Source organism: Chiloscyllium punctatum, chromosome 37 (genome assembly GCF_047496795.1).
Source record: "Chiloscyllium punctatum isolate Juve2018m chromosome 37, sChiPun1.3, whole genome shotgun sequence".
Taxonomy (NCBI): domain Eukaryota; kingdom Metazoa; phylum Chordata; class Chondrichthyes; order Orectolobiformes; family Hemiscylliidae; genus Chiloscyllium; species Chiloscyllium punctatum.
In genome coordinates this window covers 53,430,088-53,452,983 of record NC_092775.1, presented here as the reverse complement: position 1 = coordinate 53,452,983, position 22,896 = coordinate 53,430,088, and the positions used below count along the sequence as shown (strand labels likewise).

At 41.1% G+C, this 22,896-nt stretch overlaps 1 protein-coding gene across 1 annotated transcript in view; it reads right to left on the bottom strand.

The window, feature by feature from the left end:
* The window catches only part of LOC140463110 (PRELI domain containing protein 3B), a 29,460-nt gene that overhangs the window by 4,730 nt on the left and 1,834 nt on the right, over positions 1–22,896 (bottom strand). The window contains exons 2-5 of the mRNA XM_072556837.1: positions 13,525–13,693; positions 6,170–6,259; positions 973–1,043; positions 278–380 (exon numbers count right to left, since the gene is read on the bottom strand). Coding sequence (XP_072412938.1) covers positions 278–380; positions 973–1,043; positions 6,170–6,259; positions 13,525–13,693 — 433 coding nt within the window. The remainder of the gene's footprint in view (positions 1–277; positions 381–972; positions 1,044–6,169; positions 6,260–13,524; positions 13,694–22,896) is intronic.

The following is a 22,896-nucleotide window of genomic DNA, read 5'->3' as shown; positions in this document are numbered from 1 at the left end:
TCTGATATTCCAGAGAAAACAGCCCCATCCTATTCAGCCTCTCCCTCTAGCTCAAACTCTCTAACCCCAGCAACATCCTTGTAAATCTTTTCTGAACCCTTTCAAGTTTCACAACATCCTATAGGAGGGAGGCCAGAATTGCACACAATATTCCAAAAGTGGCCTAACCAATGTCCTGTACAGCCGCAACATCTCAGAAATACTATACAGGTATTTTTAAAAATTCTCTTTTCTGTTGTGTAACATACAATTCTATTCTCCCAATCACTGTACTCACTTTATTTGCATTAGCAGAGATCGTGTTTGCCATTATTCCTTCCATATAACTGCTGAGACTGACCCCTTTCACACTGATAATAGCTTCTTGGGTAAGGATAGTTCTGAAACAACAAAACAGAATTATACATGAAATGCTATGAGAAGAGAAGCAGCAAAATTATTAATATATAATTTCCAAGTTCACTTTCTACTCAATTCTACTATAAGCAATTACTGCTGAAAGCAATCTGCCTTTCCACTGAAGGCAAGTCAACAAGACCTGTGGGTTAGGCATTGGGAAACATCTTTACATTGAATGTAGAAAAGATGAGACATCAGGGAGACATAGTAACACGCAAACTAAGGAATGGATGCATCTTACAAACTAATGCATTGCCTGGAGCTTGTCACTAGCCTCATTGAAAATGACAGAAAAGGATTGGCACCAGATTGGCAGCTGGAATGCGAGTGGTTGACATGACAAATTTATGCTCTTGGAAAGTTTCTAATTCTCCACTTGTCGTCTTCAAAGCAGTCAGTGGACTGCTGTTAGTCACCCAAAAAGAAAACATGGAAGTTACTTATGCAACAAGACCAAGAAGAAATAGAAATATTTCCAAAGTGGAGTAGCCATATAGATTCGTGACATTGCTACTGTAGATACACAGAGTGTTTTGTGTAGAGTCACTGCACTTCAACAACACTTATACCTACTTTTCCGGATCCTGCGGGTGAGGTTTATACTCCAATCGTTCATCCACTGATACTAGATTTGTTAATGTTATCTGAAACATACCATAATGAAGAGACAGACTTTAGATATTATTCAGAACAGAGCTTTACAATTAAGATACTCAGAGTTATTCACCATTAATGACAGATAACATGCCAACAATAAAATGCCAAAGTGGATGATGGTGCCTGGTTTCACATCAAACCTAGAATACTGGTCTGATTGAGGGCTGTGAAGTCACGTCAGCTTGGTATAAATGATAAGGTGAAACTGTACTCCCAGTCTTGGGAGAGACCACACGCTGGGTGTTTCAGTGAACGGAAACTCATCATCTGTACAGCAGGGTTTGCTGTTCTGTAGCACAGTGTTACACTACATTGATCTTCACATTATCACACTACTACATTATGCTATGGAGATAATGCTGAATTACACTAACTTTAGAACAGACTACTTGATATGGCAGGCCCATGACTCATGCGCTGTATGAGTCTCCCTCTTATTTTCTTCATTTAACTATACCATTATGTTCTTCTGGTCCTTTTCCCATCCATGTATTTATTTAGACTCCCTTTCATGTATTAATGTTATTTGCTTCAACTACTTCACATAATCATGAATTCTACTTTGCACAGCTCTCTGGGTTATAGAAGTCCTCTTGGATTCATTAGTGACCCCTCATATACTCCTACCAGTTTTGAACTCACTCAGTAGTTGAAACGTTTTCCTTACATCTACCCTATCGATTCCTTTCTTCGTCATAAAGACCTTCTATCAGGTCAAATGAAACTCACTCTTTCCTGGAGGGAAGTCCTTTACTGAGGTATAACATCTCAGTTCTAATATCATTGTACATCTGTAATGCTGCTTCTGCAGTGCCTCTGCATTCTTTTTGTAAAATGGAAACTGAAACTATACATAGTGATCCACCCAAGATCCTGCAGAAATGTGGCATAACTTCACTAAATTTTAATTCTATTACACTGCAGGTACCTTTTAACTTGTGTTTTTAATTTAACTAGTTTGAGAGATTGAACAAGGTCTCTATTTCTTAAGTACAAACATGCAGCCAGAGGGAAGAATCATGTTATTTTGATTCTTTTTGATGTAGTTCTATTGTATGATTCTGGAAAGCAAAGAATAAATTTTCACTTGTGCGCTGTCACATGTGAGGTACCTTGAATTTTAGACTGGTGGAAAGGACCAGCATCAGTCACCTCAATATTCACCCAGCCAATGATCCAGACAGGAAGGTGTGTCACAATAAATTTGAGAATAAAATCTGAGCTGGCACCAGAAATACTGCCCCTGAGAGTTACTTTGATTTCATAACCCAACTGGTTTATTGAACTTTTTCCAGTAAGGGAATCTTTTACCCCTGTAATAATTGTTACGACTTGCAGGAGGGTCAGCTACCAGAAGTTGATCAGGAATGCACTACCTGAAAGGGTGATGGAAAGAATTTCAAAGGTAACTGGATGAATACATGAGATGGAAAAACATTGCAGTTATAGGAAAAGAACAGGGAGTGTGACTAATTACACATATTGTTCTGAACTGCAAGATCCATTGAATATAATGTGTTCACGTTAAAAACAAAACCTGAGGCAAATCCAGAGAAGCATATATAGTCATTAATCAATTCTTATCAAAGGTGATTACCTGAGCTGTTTCAAAGCATGGATAAAGAGGAGTTTTTAAGGGATTAAAGATGGAAAGGAAGCCAGAGGGATTGAGGGATGGAAGTCTAGAGCTGCAGGCACACACAGCTGAGTTCATGGTTTCCACTGGTGGCAAAAAGAGGGGATTTTGGGGTTCACAAAACACCAGAATCACAGCAGCAAGGTCACAGAAGGATTTAAACACGACTAAGAATGTAAAATTTGAGGCATTGAGATACTGGATGGCAATGTAGGTCAGTCAAGTACATGGGTGCTCATGCTGATGTGGGGGCTGGATTCTGGAGAGCAGAGTTTTGGACTAGCAAGTTTATGAAGGAAGCATGGGAATAATCAGAAATAGCAACATAAGGTGCTGGAGAAACTTAGCAGGTCTTAGAGAGAGAAACAGACTTAATGTTTTCAATCCAATTATGCTACTTCATAACTTGGATTTGAAATGTTAACTGTTTCTCGCTCCACAGATGATACCAGACCTATTGAATTTCTTCAGCCCTCTGTTGAGAGCTCAGGTTTTCTGCATCCACTGTATTTTGTTTTCATTAGAATAACTGGATTTGGAGTTTAAAAGAAGACCTGTATGAGGATTTCAGCAGGAGATGGACTGAGGCGGTGGAAGTAGGCAAACGGGAGGTTAGAAGTTCAGCTCAGGATCAAAAGTGCAGGAAAGGTTTAACCTGAAAACATGGGCAGGTGAGGGACAGGATTAGTAGCAAAGGAATAAAGCTTGCACCAGACACATCACCTTTTGATACCAAAAGGTTACCGAACATGTGAAAGGAGAAAATTAAAGTTCCCTAAGGCCGAGTGTTATACAAGAAATCTGAGGACACAAAAGCAGTAGAGGGGCTGATTGGATTGATGGAGAGATAGAGGAGCAAATTTCTGCTGATGCTGGAATCTGTACTGAAAATAATCAATGCTGGAGATCACAGAAGGTCAGGCTGCTGGGATTTCCAGCATTTTTCTTTGTTTTCAGAAAGAGAGATAGAGTTAAATGTAGTCAGAATACATGTGGAATTCGGCCCCTTGTCAGTCCGGCTTTTCACTTCTGTTACTCTGCAAGATTATTCCAGTGTCAAAAAGTGTGGTGCTGGGAAAGCACAGCAGGTCAGGCAGCATCCGAGGAGCAGGAAAGTCCACGTTTCGGACATAAGCCCTTCATTAGGAATGTGGGAGGGAAGGAAGTTGAAAACTGTGGATGCAGGTGGGGCAGTAATTGCGATAGATTGGTGGGGAAGGTGAAGTGGATAGGTGGGAAGGAAGATGGACAAGTGGGACAGGTCAAGTGGGCGGTGCCAGGTTGGAGTGGGAGGAGAGGAGATGAAGAAGCTAGTGAAGTCGACATTGATGCCATGTGGTTGAAGGATCCCATGGTGAAAGATGAGGCGCAAGTTCTTCCTCCAACCACACCAAAGATAAACCCCCCCCCACCTTCCACCCACTAATATCAAATACAATATATTATTGTCCGCCATTTCCTCCACCTGCAATCAGACCCCACCACCAGAGATATGTTTCCCTCCCCAACCCTATTTGCATTCTGCAGAGATCATTCACTCCGTAAATCCCTCATTAGATCCGTGCCCCCAACCAACTCACCCTCCACACCCAGCACCTTCCCTTGCTGCCACAAGAGGTATAAAACCTGCGCTGTACACCCTCTTTGGGTGGCTTGGATTTGGCGGTGGAGGCAGCGAAGGACTTGCATGTCCTTGGCAGAGTGGGAGGGAGAGTTGACGTGTTCGGCTACAAGGCGGTGGGATTGTTGGGTCCATGTGTCTCAGGGATGTTCCCTGAAATGCTCTGCGAGTTGGCATTCTGTCTGCCCAATGTAGAGGAGACCATATCGAGAGCAACAGATGCAGTAGATGAGGTGTTTGAATGTGCATGAAAATCTTTGCCAGGTGTGAAAAGATCCTTTGGGGCCTTGGATGGGAAGAGGGTGTACAGCGCAGGTTTTATACCTCTTGTGGCAGCAAGGGAAGGTGCTGGGTGTGGAGGGTGAGTTGGTTGGGGGCACGGATCTAATGAGGGATTTACGGAGTGAATGATCTCTGCAGAATGCAAATAGGGTTGGGGAGGGAAACATATCTCTGGTGGTGGGGTCTGATTGCAGGTGGAGGAAATGGCGGACAATAATATATTGTATTTGATATTAGTGGGTGGAAGGTGGGGGGGGGTTTATCTTTGGTGTGGTTGGAGGGATGGGGTTTAAGGGTAGAGGTATGGGAAGTAGAGGAGATGGAGATGCGCTGGAGGACATTGTTGATCATGTGTGAGGTGTCTTGTTTATATTTTTATGGTCTTGTCAACCTTTGTTTTTACTATTGGGTATACAGCAGTTAGGTATTGCAGAATATGGAGTAAATTACATCTTTGGCAAACTGAACTGAAGGAGATTACTTTCATCTTGGAAAAAAGTACAGGTTTTCGTAATCTCCAATACTACAGCACAATCAAAGTTATTAACCAGAATGAAACAGCTTGACCATTATATCCATTATGTGTAGGGATATATTGGTCAAGATTCAAAAATAGCCTCAGCATTCGATTTTTAAGAATTTTGTGAGGAATTCAGCTCAGAGTTATCCATAACAATTCACATTCGATAAGAACACTTTAGATGAAAAGGACGCAATGGAAAAAGAGTATTTACTAATTTGGCAAATTTTTAAAGTAACATCTTTAAAGTTGGATGCTTAAAGTCTGTAGAGCATTAGACGATTGTCGATTTGATGTCCAATCTGTACCAAGCTGAAGTAATGCTATCAAAATTGCAGACTCCCTAGATTAGAAAAAGGGCTGGTGGGGAGTGAAAGTGCCAGCTCAAGCACCCATTCACAAAGCAGTTGACCAGAATGAGTTGGGTTCAGATCCTGGTGCCCTTAAGTCAAATAGCTGCCTCACACATGGACTGGGGCAGTGGCAGAAATGCTACCCAATATGGAGCAAAGTGACAGCACAGTTTGAGAGTAAACTATCCAAAGGTGACTGCAATAAGCTTCCTGTTGTACCATAAATGAGATACACCTGAGAATAATAAGCAAAAGTAGTAAATAACTTTTAGTGAAGACAAAATAGTTGAAATATTGTCATAGCAAAAATATCCTACAGAAATAAAGTCTGATCCACAGTGTACCTACCAAGATACCAATTAGTTCATGCCTGCTAGTCACTGGCACAAACTGGTTTCCACAAGACCATTTTTAAGTGTGTGATTTTTCACTGGCACTCAGGGTTTGCATTGTCAATGTTGTCTGTTAAGCCTGCAGAAGGAACTGCAGATCCAGAAGCACAGCATCTTGGACATCAAATACAGCCCATTATATAAAACAGGGTATCATCACTTCAGAATGTGGAACTGATTATTAGCTAAATCTGGAGTTTGTACAACAATAGAGCTTTTCCGATCACATATTAAAACGCCAACTAAACCCCCACATATATTAGACAAGGGAAAATCACGCATAATTTCTAGTCATGTTACTTGACTAACATTCGCAGATTTTAACTCCATAGTCCGTTTCACAGGGTCCACAACGGAGTGTTCCTGTACATATGTCCGTGTCCTTGATGCACCAATGAGCTGAAAAATTGAAAGAAAGATCAATGTTTCCTTTAAGCAATAATTTAGCATTTGACAAAATGTGACATTTTATGTTATGGCAAAACTAGCCACATGACTGCTCCCCAACCACATGGTTTTTAAGTGAGATTCTCCAGATTCCCAAAGCTACATCTGTGGACAATTATTTACTTTGAAAAAGGTTCTTTCTTCCAACATCTTTCCAGCTATGAAAGATAGTGGACATGGAAGAAACAGCTATTTCTGATGGTGCGTTTTCATATGATGCAGGTTTGCGGAGGGCTAGGAGGGCAATCCTCGAGGCAGGCTTTGTCATGTGCAGCACATGAATTTGCTACATGCTGTTGGTTATTGTTTTTAACATTGGCATTTTTTGCTAAGCACTTTACTGACTAGTTGTAGCAGCCATTCACAGCCCAGAGGATGAATCGTCATTTTACTCTGTCACTGAGTGATTCCCTGGTTCAAGGCCTCCCGGTCACTTTTATAAATGTCTCTCTGTAGCAGATCATTCAATTAGTTGTCTGGCTGCAGCTCCCTCATGATACAGAAATACCTGAGGCATGTTTTCCATCCTACTTGGACACGTCAGCAGAATGTTCGGGGTGGGAAGCCAGAATAGAAGTGGTGGATGATGGTGGTTAGAGAAATTTGTTCAATTGTCAAATTACTCCTTTTTTCCCCCAACAGTTAAAATATAAAGGCCTCAATTACATTGATCCGCTTCAATTAACACCAGGAACTGCCTTGTTCATCAGCATTTGAGGGAAGTAAAGTTTTGAGAGTAGACAAATATAACTGACTGGGTTTTTCTAGTGATGGCATGGATGGCTGAATGGCCCCCTCTTGGGCTATAATGTCTCTAAATAATGGACAAGTGGTATTAGGACACGCGACACAAAAAAATAAGGGGAAGTTGTAGATAATTTGGATTTTAGGAACTTTAGACTCCCAATCATCCTCAATTGTGATAACCCTCTAGCTACATCTTGCACAAATGATTTATTTACCAAGCTGTTGCAAATAACCTTGATCTCCCATACAGACAAGCAGTGCCAAATGGAATAATAGAATTTTACATTACAGAAGACTGTAACTGCACTGGTGGAGGAGCCACCCAGCTGGTGCCATTCTCCTGCCATATCTTTGCAGCCCTCTAAAGTCATCACTTTCAAATATATACTCAGCTGTCTTTTGAAACTTCACATGTAATCCACCTCCAACAGTATCCCAGGCAGTCTCATCTCACTCCTAGCTCGCTTGCTGACAATCTTGAAATTGTGACCCCTAGTTAATGACACACCAACTAGTGGAAACAGAATATCTTTATATACCATGTTAAAATTGTTCTAATTCTGAACACCTCACTAAAATCACCTCTTAATCTTATCAGAACATAGAACATTACAGCGCAGTAGAGGCCTTTCAGCCCTCGATGTTGTGCCCATCTAACCTATACTGTTCCATTCTCATCATTATGCCTATCCAATGACAATTAAATGCCCTTAAAGTTTGTGAGACTACTACTGTTGCAGGCAGTGTGTTCCATGCACCTACTACTCTAAGTAAAGTAACTACCTCTGACATCTGTCCTATATCTATCACCCCTGAATTTAAAGCTATGTCCCCTCATGCTAACCATCGCCATCTGAGGAAAAAGGCTCTCACTGTCCACCCTATCTAACCCTCTGATTATCTTATATATCGCAATTAAGTCATCTCTCAACCACCTTCTCTCTAACAAAAATAGCCTCAGGTCCCTCAGCCTTTCCTTGTAAGAACTTCCCTCCAGACCAGGCAACATCCTATAAATCTCCTCTGAACACTTTCCAAAGTTTCCACATCCTTCCTATAATGAGGTGATCAGAACTGTACGCAATACTCCAAGTGCAGCCGAATCAGAATTTTATACAGCTGCAGCATGACCTCATGGTTCCGAAACTCCAATCCCTCTACCAATAAAAGCTAACACACTGTATGCCTTCTTAACACCCCTATCAACCTGGGTGGCAACTTTCAAGAATCTATGTACATGGACCTACAACATCCTTCAGCACTATCCACAACTCCACTGACTTTAGTGTCATCCGCAAATTTACTAACCCATCCTTCTACACCCTCATCCAGGTCATTTATAAAAATGACAAACCGTAGTGGACCAAAAACAGGTCCTTGCAGTAGACACAACTAACTGAACTCCAGGATGAATATTTGCCATGAACCACCACCTTTTCAGCTAGCCAATTTCTGATCCAAACCGCTAAATCACACTTGATCCCATACCTCCGTATTTTGTGCAATAGCCTACAGTGGGGAACCTTATCAAATGCCTTACTGAAATCCATATACACCACATCAATTGCTTTACCCTCATCCACCTGTTTGGTCACCTTCTCAAAGAACCCAATAAGGTTTGTGAGGCACGACCCACCCTTCACAAAATCATGCTGACTATCCCTAATAAACTTATTCCTTACTAGATGATTATAAAACCTATCCCTTGTAGCTCTTTCCAACACTTTACACACAGCTGAAGTAAGGGTCACTGGTTTATAATTATCAGGTTGTCTCTACTTGAACAAGGGAACAACATTTGCTATCCTCCAGTCTTCTGGCACTATTCCTGTAGACAATGATGACATAAAAATCAAGGCCAAAAGCACTGCAAGAATTCTAGGATTGTTCCCAGCCAACCCAGACTTGCCAAATTAGTAAATTCTCTTTTTCAATTGTATCCTTATCATCACACTTTCCAGAACTGCTAACATCTCCTCCTTGTGAACCTCAATTCCATCTAGTTTAGTAGCATGTAATCTCAGTATTCTCCTCGACCACATTGTCTTTTTCTCAGGTGAATACTGACGAAAGGTATTCATTTAGCACATTCCCTATCTCCTCTGACTCCATACACATATTTCCATTACTATGCTTGATTGGCCCAATCTTACTCTAGTCATTCTTTTATTCCTGATATACCTACAGAAAGCCTTAGGGTTTTCCTTGATCCTATCCGCCAATGACTTCTCATGTCCCCTCCTGGCTCTTCTTCACTCTCTCTTTTGGTCTTTCCTGGCTAACTTGTAACTCTCAAGTGCCCTAACTGAGCCTTCACATCTCATCCTAACGTAAGCCTCCTTCTTCCTCTTGACAAGAGATTCAACTTCTTTAGCAAACCATGGCTCCCTCACTCGACCATTTCCTCCATGCCCGACAGGTACATACTTATCAAGGACCTGCAGTAACTGTTCATTGAATAAGCTCCACATTTCAATTGTACCCACTCCCTACAGTTGACTTCCCCATCTTATGCATCCTAAATCTTGCCTAATTGCATCATAATTGCCTCTCCCCACAGCTATAACTCTTGCCCTGCGGTGTATACCTACCCCTTTCAATCGCTAAAATAAACATAACTGAATTGTGGTCACTATCACTAAAGCGCACACCTACCTCCAAATCTAACACCTGGCCGGGTTCATTACACAGTACCAAATCTAATGTGGCCTCACTCCTTGTTGGCCTGCCTACATACTGTGTGTCCGGAAACCCTCCTGCACACATCAGACAAAAACTGTTCCATCTAAAGTACTTGAACTACAGTATTTCCAGTCATTATTTGGGCAGTTAAAGACCCCCCATAACAACTACCCTGTCACTTTTGCTCCTATCGAGAATCATCTTTGCTATCATTTCCTCAACATCTTTGGAACTATTCTAGGCCTACAGAAAACTCCCAAAAGGGTGACTTCTCCTTTCCTGTTTCTAATCTCAACCTCAGTTGACGAGTCCTCAAACATCCTTTTTGCAACCGTAACACTGCCCTTGACTAACAATGCCACACCCACCCCCTTTTACAATTTTCTCTGTTCTTTCTCTGTCCCTACTCTGCTCCAAGTAGAACAAGCCCAATTTTTCAAATCTTTCGTTCTATCCAAAATGTCTCATTCTGGTATCATTCTAGTAAATCTCCTTTGAACTTTCTTCAGGCTTTTAACATCCTTCTTAAATAAGATGCTCACAGCTGACTACAATACTTTAAATGTGGTACTACCAATGATTTGTGGGAGGTGCAGCATCACTTCTTTGCTTTTATACTCAGGGCTCTATTTATATTCTGTGGAAAAGTGACAGTTGGTCAGAGGGGGCATTGGTTCAGGGAAGATGCAGTTGAATAAATTATTTCAATTTAATTAAAAGAACAAGGGATTTCATCTCATATGAGAGTTTTATTTAGCAGAAACATAAGTTTTATATGGAAAACACTTGAATGTGACTCAGCAGTAAACTGACATCATCCAACTTAAAAAAAACTCCTCCCATGGGTTAAATTCCTATACTTAGATTAAAGTGATGCATTGGAATCTTGGCTCCTGGATCTAGTTTGGGAAGTAATGCATTGGAAGTCATCAGGTAATGTATCACATGTAAACAGGAATTATCAAATGCAGCCAGTGTGCACTTCCTGACCTTTTCTCAAGTGCACACCCCGTTCTCTACTTTCTGAACGATGTTTAGTAGTAACTTGCTGATCAACCCAGCAGGAGTCACAGTGAAGGAACAGAAAGGTGACCTTGACCTCCTTTTTGATGTATTGAATTATTGTGCAATAGTAGGAAGCCTGATACAGAATTACACAACTGAAATTATACGCAACTAATGTAACCTTTAACATACATTTCATGACAGAATACAAGATCATTGCGACTATGACTGAACTTTACTTGCTCTGTCAGTATGAATTGATGAAGCAAATGTATTATGCAATTCATAGACTCACTGGATAAAATAAATAGTAAAACTATAAACCTAAATCACAAAACTCCACCTACTAGGATTAACTTCTTTTATAATTTCATCTTCCCTTACCTGACTATTATACACAATAGATTGAATTAACTCAGCATAATACACGTACACATGCAAGGACGTAGGCTAGAATATCATTTAGCCAAACTTTACAAGTCCGACCAGATCAGTGAACCAAACACAGTTCAAAACAATGAAAACAGAACAGAATACACTCTAGTTTTTTGTCTCCAAGTGCATACATCTATCAGATCAGTTACACGTTGAAAACTATGCATACCAACAAAACCTGGCACAGTAACTCAGAATTTATACACCAAGGTAACAGCTTACCTATATAAGTAAATAGATTTCCTATGCAAAATTTTAATGAACACAATTATGTGTGATTAAGAAAATGACAAGGTGCAGCATATGTGCAAAGTACTTCGAATAGGACTCAGAACAGGTCTTCTGGAACCTCTAGGAACATGAAAGCCAAAAAGGAAAGTTTGGTTTGTCAGCAAGAAGCTATTAATACATGTTGGTGCCAAGGCTCCTTGGCTATAGGTAACTTAGAAACTATATAGATAACTGGCTTCAGACTTAAATATATAAATACACATCAATAAACTTGCTTTATAAATTTCCCAGTCATTACTGGACCACAAATTAATACAAACTATGACCACATGATTTTGAGAAGTCAACTGGACTGAAGATTGATGAGACAGCTCAAACTTTTCTCAGGTTGTAAGCTCGCTGTTAAAACTGGAAATCCAGTTAGAGGATTGAATTAATTTTGAAATATTTATTTTTTTTAATTCTTGGCCATTCCAAATAAAGTGCTGAGCACTCCTATCAGTTATTGTTTCACCCCACAGCTTGTGTACTGACTCTGATCTCCCTCCCCTTTGACTGCAGACCCTCCCAAGCTGCTGATATGAAGTTGCAATATCATTCTGTTCCTGACTAAAGGGGCTGTTCACAGCCTATTATGGAGTCATCAGATTCCCATACATCAACTTCTGGGTAGTGGGAAACTGGCCCAGATTGATTAATGTCACAATGACAACTGTAAAATATGGCTTGTAGTGACCCTGTAGATTAGATTACAATACAGTGTGGAAACAGGCCCTTCGGCCCAACAAGTCCACACCGACCCGCCGAAGCGCAACCCACCCATACCCCTACATTTACCCCTTACCTAACACTACGGGCAATTTAGCATGGCCAATTCACCTGACCTGTACATCTTTGGAGTGTGGGAGGAAACCGGAGCACCCGGAGGAAACCCACGCAGACACGGGGAGAACGTGCAAACTCCACACAGTCAGTCGCCTGAGGCGGGAATTGAACCTGGGTCTCTGGCGCTGTGAGGCAGCAGTGCTAACCACTTTGCCACCATGCCGCGCAAAACAGGTCCGGGTGAATGATAACAGTTTGGGACATGTTCTTAAACTTGTCCCTGAGTTCTTCACTGGGACATTACGATTGCACTGTCATGGGTCAGGGTGTACTATATTTGGAGTAGCAGTAGTTAGACATGTCACCAAATATACTAACACATAATTCACAATACCATGAACAAATGACTCTGACTTGTTAGATAAACACTGTGGTACAATAGAACACTGCTATCCCACTCCCCAGAATTATTTTCAAGCTAATAAAATGTGCGTTTGGATGGCACCCCTCGTGTCAATGCAATGAGTGTGAGGATATGGTGGGATATTTGGCACATGCCCTGGTTACTAGGGACTGCTGCTGGCTCAGCAATAATTATGGTACACTGAGCGGAAGAAGAGTCCGGGGGATAAGAAGCTTCATGTGAAGGTGCATTCCCTGACATTGACCACGCCAGTTCATTCACAAGGGAATTAGATATGCTGCTTTAAAAAAAAGAGACAAACTATGGCAAGATGACAGGGATGCAGATGAGGAGCAGCTGAGTTGTTCTTGCAGAAAGCCAGCACAGACACAATGGGACAAATTACCTCCTTCTATTCTGCAACCATTCACTTCTATCAAGAGACAGATAGCTCAGTATTTAAGAGAATTAAAAGTAAGGAACAAAAACAGAAAGATCAGTGATAGGAAAAGGAAATGGTATGGTGAAGCGAAAGGTTTAAAATGCTTTTCAAACTGGGATAACATGACAGCATTTACAGAGTGCTTTGGTGAGCAGAAGCAAAGTCAAAAGAATAATAATTGCCAGGTTGATCATGCAAAGTTAAAGGGCAGTACTGATATAAGCTGGGGAACAAGCCTTTTACCCTTTCAACTACAGATTGACATTGTCTTTTCAGGGATAAAGAAGATAGGGTTAGAGGTCTTAAAAACATTGGAAGGATCTGGTGTTTTGGAAAAAATAAAAACTGGCAAGATTGACAGAATACCTGGAAAGATTTGATGACAGATTCTGCTTCTTACTACCTAAAAGTGATGGTTAATAGTTCATAACAAAGAACAATACTTACTGATTTAACAACAGATGGTAGACCCCATTCCGTACTGAGCAGCCTCTGACTATGTAACTTGCCTTGGTCATCAATACGTCGATCTAATACATCCACTCCTACAACACATGGGTTCATGGGATTGGGATACTTCTGCATGGCAGCTTTGAAAACTGTTTCCCAAGGGTGGCTGAAGAAAGAAGGACAAAGATTCAGCAACAAAACACTGGAGAAGAAAAATTACAGACTGCAGAAGTGTATTGGTGAATTTTGCCTTTGACAGCAACGAAGTAGGATAATTCTGATAATTAAAAACTCCAATTCTGTTGTGAACTTGCCTGTTCAAGAATTAGTCTCTCATTTGAAGACATTATCCTCTGCTCTTTAATTCCTAAATGAATCATATTTTAAAACTTATAATGTTTGTGTTTCCAAATGTCTATGTTCAGAAGATAAAACCAATTCCACTGTCTAGGATGCCAATTTCAACACTGTTTCTGGAATCTAAAGCATTGCATTTCCCGAGATTAAGAAGGCAGGAAGCTTTGAATTCTCTCACCCAATAAGAAACTGTAGACCTGATCAACACTAATTAGTTACCATTCTTAAAATAAGCTTGTACCTTACTTATACAAGTGTGTGTCCTGAATTTACGATTTAAAACATGAGAACTTATAAGGATAGACAACAAAAGCTGTCAGAAATGTAAGGAACTATGAAAATGCTAAGAGGATATCTCAAAAAGCAGAATGAAGAAATGACATAAAGCTTTTTCTATGTATATTAGTAAATATTTTAAAAGATAGAAGAGGCTGAATGAAATTAAATTTAAAAAATGAAGAAATGACAGAAACATTGAACAAGTAATTTAGGAAAATTCTGAACTACCAATTATTAGGAGGTTAACATTGATAATTTTCAATAAATTCAAATTGGACCAAAGGGTCTATTTCTGTACTGTACGACTCTATGACTCTAGATGGTAGAATCAACAAATGACTCCAAGATAAATTGGGAAAAAAAAAGATTTAAGACCGTATCCTAGCATACTTGGGGAAGTTCGGGCCAAACAAAATCCCAGAGTATAACTTCAAGGATGCTGCCTGGTCTGGAGGATATAACTTATAAAGAAAGGTAGACAGAGCTAGGGCTTTACTCATGGGAACAAAGAAGGATGAGAGGTGAGTTGATAGAGGTGCACAAGATGATGAAAGGCATAGATACAGTGGATAGCCAAAGACTTTTTCCCAGGGCGGAAATGGCAATCACAAGGGGGCATAATTTTAAGGTGATTGGAGAAAGGTTTAAGGGAGATGTCAGAGGTAGGTTCTTTACACAGAGAGTGGTGGATGCATGGAATGCACTGCCAGCATTGGTAGTACAGTCAGATGCATTAGGGACATTTAAGTGACTCTTGGATAGACACATCGATGATAGTAAAACGAAGGATAGGTAGGTTAGTTTGATTCTAGAGTAGGATAAAAGGTCAGCACAACGTCGAGGGCCGAAGGGCCTGTATTGTTCTGTTTTAAGTTCTATGCTCAAGTCCTGCAGAGCAGAAACTAGGCCAAAGAAATGGAAGGAGGCAAAAATAACAATCCTTTTTTAAAAGAAAGAGAGAAAATAAAACAAAATTCTAGGCAAGTCATTTACTTCAAAATAAAGGCTTTGTGCGTGGGAAATCATGTCTCACAAACTTGATTGAGATTTTTGAAGAAGTAACAAAGAGGATTAATGAGGGCAGAGCAGTGGATGTGATCTATATGGACATCAGTAAGGCGTTCAACAAGGTTAGATCTCATGGTATACAGGGAGAACTAGCCATTTAGATATAGAACTGGTGCGATGGTAGAAGGCAGAGAGTGGTTGTGGAGAGTTGTTTTCCAGACTGGAGGCCTGTGACCAGTGGAGTGCCACAAAGATCGGTGCTGGATCCACTACTTTTTGTCATTTATTGAAATGATTTGGATGTGAACATAGGAGGTACAGTTAGTAAGTTTGCAGATGCCACCAAAATGTAGTGGACAGCGAAGAAAGTTACCTTGGATTACAATGGGGTCTTGATGAGATGGGTCAATGGGCTGAGGAGTGGCAGATGGATTTAACTCAGATAAATGAAAGGTGTTGCATTTTGGGAAAGTAAATCTTAGCAGGATATATACACTTAATGGTAAGGTCCTAGGGAGTGTTGCTGAACAAAGACACTTTGGAATGCAGGTTCATAGCTTCTTGAAAGTAGAGTCACAGGTATGTAGGATAGTTTGGTATGCTCTCCTTTATTGGTCAGAGTATTGAGTACAGGAGTTGGGAGGTCATGTTGCGGCTGTACAGAATGTTGGTTAGGCAAATGTAAGGACTGCAGATGCTGGAAACCAGAGTCTAGATTAGAGTGGTACTGGAAAAGCACAGCAGGTCAGGCAGCAGCCAAGGAGCAGGAAAATCGACGTTTCGGGCAAAAGCCCTTCATCAGGAATGAAGACCGGGAGCCTCCAGGGTGGAGAGATAAGTGGGAGGGGGGTATTGGTTAGGCTACTTTTGGAATATTGCATGCATTTCTGGTCTCCTTCCTATTGGAAGGATGTTGTGAAATTTGAAAGGGTTCAGAAAAGATTTACAAGAATGTTGCCAGGGCTGGAGGATGAGCTATAGGGAGAGATTGAATAGGCTGGGGCTGTTTTCCCTGGAACATCGGGGGCTGAGGGGTGACCTTATAGAGGTTATAAAATCATGAGAAGTATGGATAGGGTAAATAGATAAGGTATTTTCCCTGGGATGGGCTGAGTGCAGGACTAGAGGGCATAGGTTCAAGGTGAGAGGGGAAAGATATAAAAGGAACCTATGCAGCAACTTTTTCAGGTAAAGGGTGGCGTGTGTGTGTGTGTGGAATGAGTTGCCACAGGAAGTAGTGGAGACTAGTACAATTGCAAAATTTAAAAGGCATCTGGGTGGGTTTATGAATAGGAAGGGTGTGGAGGGATATAGGTCAGGTGCTGGCAAGTGGGACTAGATTAGGTTGGGATATCTGGTTGGCATGGACAGGTTGGTCTGTTTCCGTGCTGCACATCTCTATGACATTATGACTCTAAGATGTTGAAGTATACAGTCTGATATAAAATTACAAGCCGATCAACCAGGGCTCATCAACCTGGATTTCTTAAAAGCAAACTGAGCCTGAGTCAAGAGTAAGGTGCTGGAAAAGCTCAGGAGCATCCAAGGAGCAGGAGAGTCAACATTTTGGGCACAAGTCCTTCGTCAAACTGAGCCTGACCAAGATTCTAGAATCCTCTGTAGTACTAAAGAAAACCCCAGAAGATACACAGGAGAATGCAGTAAAATTGGTTCCCATAGATTTAAAAAAAAAACGTACAGAACTGTTTCTTGAAGGATATAGAAACAGAGGACACTTGGATGTGGTGAAGTGGAGCTGCTCTTATTAACTCCTTATATAATTGACCTGGAGTTAGGAATTGCAACCTAACAATAATCGTGAAAGAAACCAGAAAGACACAGATGAATCAGCAGGATGAGTTTTTAGTTAAAAATCACACAACACCAGGTTATAGTCCAACAGGTTTAATTGGAAGCACTAGCTTCCATAGTGCTGCTCCTTCATCAGGTGGTTGTACGCTCCGAAAGCTAGTGCTTCCAAAAAGAGCTGCTGGACTATAACTTGGTGTTGTGTGATTTTTAACTTTGTACACCCAAGTCCAACACCGGCATCTCCAAATCATGATGAGTTTTTAGGTCATGAATGTAGTTCATGTTTTTAAAGATGGAAATTCATCCAATAATAATTCAAAATTGTTTTCAATCAATCAATGAAGAATATTTTGATTGTAAAGATTCAAAATAATTTTGAAGAAGCTTAGCGTGCAAATACACAAGCATTAAAATCACCAGAGGTAGACAACCCACATAAAAGCAGAATCCTTGGTTTTATACTTTAAAGATGTAGAATACAACACTAATGATGAAATCTTTAGGTCATAGTTAAGTTCTTGTAGTATCGCCTAGACTTTAGCAAATGTCACAGGGACACTTTATAAGCAATAAAAAGATGCAAAAAGAATAATCTAGATAACTCAAGGATGTTTTCACTCAAGTTGTGAAATTTAAAGAACAATCTCAACTTTTGAATAGTGACAACATGAACTGTGGATCATTTCCAATGGTCAGAAAGATTGTTCCAGTGCAACTCAAATTCATTACCACAGAAGGTTAGAAATAAAGACAGAAAATGGTGGAAAAACTCAGAGGTCAGGGAGAATCTGATAGAGAGAAATGTTAGTTTTCCAGGTTAGAATTTCAATTTCATTAAAGTTCAGCCAGTATTTGTTGCTCATCCCAAATTCCAGTGAAGGTATGTAACTTTTCAAATACATATACAAAATGATTAGAGAAGGAAGCACTCTGTAAAGAGAATTACTGAAGCAGAATTCACAAATGATCTCAAAGGGAATTAGGCATTATACAAAAAAAATTAAGAAATGTATGAAATTAAACAGGAGCGTTGAATCAGACTAGATACACAAAACTCCTTGTTGACATTTAATGAATCTGATTTCTTAATACGCTATTAATCTCAAAGTTTGTCAGAAGATTTGTAGCTCTGGTGCTTGTTGTTGTGGTTCTGTTCGCCGAGCTGGGAATTTGTGTTGCAGACGTTTTGTCCCCTGTCTAGGTGACATCCTCAGTGCTTGGGAGCCTCCTGTGAAGCGCTTCTGTGATGTTTCCTCCAGCATTTATAGTGATTTGTATCTGCCGCTTCCGGTTGTCAGTTCCAGCTGTCCGCTGCAGTGATCGGTATATTGGGTCCAGATCGATGTGCTTATTGATTGAATCTGTGGATGAGTGCCATGCCTCTAGGAATTCCCTGGCTGTTCTCTGTTTGGCTTGTCCTATAATAATATTGTTGTCCCAGTCGAATTCATGTTGCTTGTCATCTGCGTGCGTGGCTACTAAGGATAGCTGGTCGTGTCGTTTTGTGGCTAGTTGGTGTTCAACTGGAACTGAACCGGAAGCGGCAGATTCAAACCACTACAAATGCCGGAGGAAAGATCACAGGAGGCTCCCAAGCACTGAGGATGTCACCTAGACAGGGGACGAAACGTCTGCAACACAAATTTCCAGTTCGGCGAACAGAATCACAACAACTCTATTAATCTATTTTCAATTAGCATTACCACACATGAATTATAAAAGTTATTTATTTTTAACAGAAGTTGATCAAACCCCAGTCAGATCTGGCAGGTGATAATGACAAAGAAATTGTCAAGGTTCACCATCATTAAATTATGCCTGGAATTTGGATAGACTAGCATGGGAAACTATAAGCAGTCAGCAATTTTACATTCCTTTTAAGCTGCAGAATTAAAGTCTCCCAGACTGTAATCAATTGTAACTCACTGAACTGAAGAGAACTTCACGTTATACATTAATAGTCTCACTGTAAAGCAATTCAAAAAGTTACAGTATTGTGGTGAAATTAAATTTTTAACTGAGTATGCAAAGTGCATAATTACTATACTGAAAAACAGTATACTTGCAAAATGTAAAATGACAAATAAGATTCACATTTTTCAAAGTGTTAAGGGTAGACCTGGTTCTACAGTTCTGACATGTGTGTCCCAATGCATTTTACTTCCAAGTTTGCTGAGAGAATATTTCAATATGCTACATTCTTAACTCGTTTGATGATATCACTTCTGGAGCCCTAGAGAAGTATTTCACTTTGCATTAAACTAAAGTCAGGAAAGCAGAAATCCATGCCACAAAATTGTCAGGTCTTTGTGAGGAACGCTCCTTGAGGTCAGTGGTGAGCTCTGTTGCTTCACGGCTGACCATGAATTGCAGGCCACTGGCCCACTGTTGTTTGATAATACAGCGCAACCACCAACACAAAGATCTTATCATATTTAACTTGGCATTGCTGGTCAAGGCTCCCAGCAAGGATGTGGCAGTGTACTAATATGAATATTTTTTTTTTCCTATCCTTCCTAATCATGGGTATCTGAAAGGAGGCCTTCATTTGTGAATATAGACAAAGTCTTTTCCCTGGGGTCGGGGAGTCCAGAACTAGAGGGCATAGGTTTAGGGTGAGAGGGGAAAGATATAAAAGAGACCCAAGGGGCAACTTTTTCACACAGAGGGTGGTACATGTATGGAATGTGCTGCCAGAGGAAGTGGTGGAGACTGGTACAATGGCAACGTTTAAAAAGGCATTTGGATAGGCATATGAATAGGAAGGTTTTGGAGGGATATGGGCCAGGTGCTGGCAGGTGAGACTGGGTTGGGATATCTGGTCAGCGTGGACGGGTTGGACCAAAGGGTCTATTTCCATGCTGTACATCTCTATGACTATGACTCTAAAGCTGCACATTGTACTCCAAATGTGGCCTAGCCATTACTGAATTTGCCATTGTCAACATGCTGGGGATCTTAGATGACCCAAGTATTAAATTCAAGGTCTATTTTAAAGATGATGAGTTGAAGGGAAATGTTAATGAAATAAAAATATTTAAAAAGCCTTTTATTCTTGCATTGTAAAAACTAGAAATTTATAAGAATGTGGTCAGGTGTAAACCTCGCATATGGCAATTAACCTAAAGCCAAGTTGAAGACATTTACACAAAGGTGCTTTGCAGACTTAAAAGTGCAGGGCAGTTATAGAACATAGAACATAGAAGAATACAGCGCAGTACAGGCCCTTCAGCCCTCGATGTTGCGCCGATCAAAGCCCACCTAACCTACACTAACCCACTATCCTCCATATACCTATCCAATGCCCGCTTAAATACCCATAAAGAGGGAGAGTCCACTACTGCTACTGGCAGGGCATTCCATGAACTTACGACTCGCTGAGTGAAGAACCTACCCCTAACATCAGTCCTATATCTACCCCCCCTTAATTTAAAGCTATGCCCCCTTGTAATAGCTGACTCCATACGTGGAAAAAGGTTCTCACTGTCAACCCTATCTAACCCCCTAATCATCTTGTACACCTCTATCAAATCACCCCTAAACCTTCTTTTCTCCAATGAAAACAACCCCAAGTGCCTCAGCCTTTCCTCATAGGATTTTCCTACCATACCAGGCAACATCCTGGTAAACTTCCTCTGCACCCGTTCCAGTGCCTCCACATCCTTCCTATAGTATGGCGACCAAAACTGCACACAATATTCCAGATGCGGCCGCACCAGAGTCTTATACAACTGCAGCATGACCTCAGGACTCCGGAACTCAATTCCTCTACCAATAAAAGCCAGTACGCCATATGCCTTCTTCACTGCACTATTTACCTGGGTGGCAACTTTCAGAGATCTGTGTACATGGACACCAAGATCCCTCTGCTCTTCCACACTACCAAGTAGTCTACCATTAGCCCAGTAATCCATCTTTTTATTACTCTTACCAAAGTGAATCACTTCACACTTAGCTACATTGAACTCCATTTGCCACCTTTCTGCCCAGCTCTGCAGCTTCTCTATATCCCGCTGTAACCTGCCATATCCTTCCTCACTGTCTACAACTCCTCCGACTTTCGTATCATCCGCAAACTTGCTCACCCAACCTTCTAACCCTTCCTCCAGGTCATTTATAAAAATGACAAACAGCAATGGTCCCAAAACAGATCCTTGCGGAACACCGCTAGTGACAGCACTCCAAGATGAACCTTTGCCATCAACTACTACCCTCTGTCTTCTTCCAGAGAGCCAATTCCTAATCCAAACCTCCAACTCACCCTCTATGCCATATCTCTGTATTTTCTGCAGTAGCCTACCATGGGGGACCTTATCAAACGCCTTACTAAAATCCATATATACCACATCTACCGCTTTCCCCTCATCTACCTCCTTAGTCACCTTCTCAAAGAATTCAATAAGGTTTGTGAGGCACGACCTGCCCTTTACAAAACCATGCTGACTATCCTTGATCACATCATTCTTATCCAGATGTGCATAAATCCTATCCCTTACAATTCTCTCTAAGACTTTGCCCACAACAGAAGTGAGACTCACTGGCCTATAGTTACTAGGATTATCCCTACTCCCCTTCTTGAACAAGGGAACCACGTTTGCTATCCTCCAGTCCTCTGGCACTACTCCTGTCGACAAAGAGGACACAAAAATCAAGGCCAATGGCTCTGCAATCTCCTCCATTGCTTCCCAGAGAATCCTAGGATAAATGCCATCAGGCCCAGGGGACTTATCTATTTTCACCCTTGCCAGAATTTCCAACACCTCTTCTCTACATATCTCAAAGCCATCCATTCTACTTATTCGTGCCTCAGTATTCATATCGACAACAATGTCCTGTTCCTGAGTGAATACTGACGAAAAGTATTCATTCAGTGCCTCCCCAATCTCTTCAGCCTCCACACGCAACTTCCCATTACTATCCTTGATTGGACCTATTCCTTCCCTAGTCATTCTTTTATTCCTAACATACCTATAGAAAGCCTTAGGGTTTTCCCTAATCCTACCAACTAAGGACCTTTCATGTCCCCTCCTTGCTGCTCTTAGCTCTCTCTTCAGGTCCTTCCGGGCTACCTTATAACTCTCAATTGCCCCTATTGAACCTTCACGCCTCATCTTTACAAAGGCCGCCCTCTTCCATTTAACAAGGGATTCCAACTCCTTATTCAACCACGGCTCCCTCACACGACCCTTTCCTCCCTGCCTGATAGGTACGTACTTATCAAGGACACTCAATAGTTGCTCCTTGAACAAGTTCCACATATCAATTACGCTCTTGCCTTGGAATCTACTTTTCCAATCCACACATCCTATGTCATGCCTCAACGCATCATAATTTCCCTGCCCCCAGCTATAACTCTTGCCCTGTAGTACACACTTATCCCTCTCCATCCCTAGAGTAAAAATCACCGAATTGTGGTCACTGTCCCCAAAGTGCTCACCTACCTCTAGTTCTAATACTTGGCCTGGTTCGTTACCCAGAACCAAATCCAGTATGGCCTCACCTCTTGTTGGCTTATCTACATATTGTGTCAGGAAACTCTCCTGCACACATTGCACAAACACTGACCCATCTAACGAACTTGAGCTATAGCTTTCCCAATCAATATCAGGAAAGTTAAAGTCTCCCATAACAATCACCCTATTACTGTCACTCTTCTCCTGAATCATCTTCGCAATCCTTTCTTCAACGATTCTAGGACTATTAGGAGGCCTGTAAAAGACTCCTAACAGGGTGACCTCACCTCTCCTATTCCTAACCTCAACCCAAACTACCTCAGATGGCAAATCTTCGTCCATCTTCCTTTCCACCGCTGTAATACTATCTTTGACAAGCAAAGCCACACCCCCCCCTCTTTTGCCCCCACCTCTGACCCTACTAAAACATTTAAACCCTGGAACCTGCAACAGCCAATCC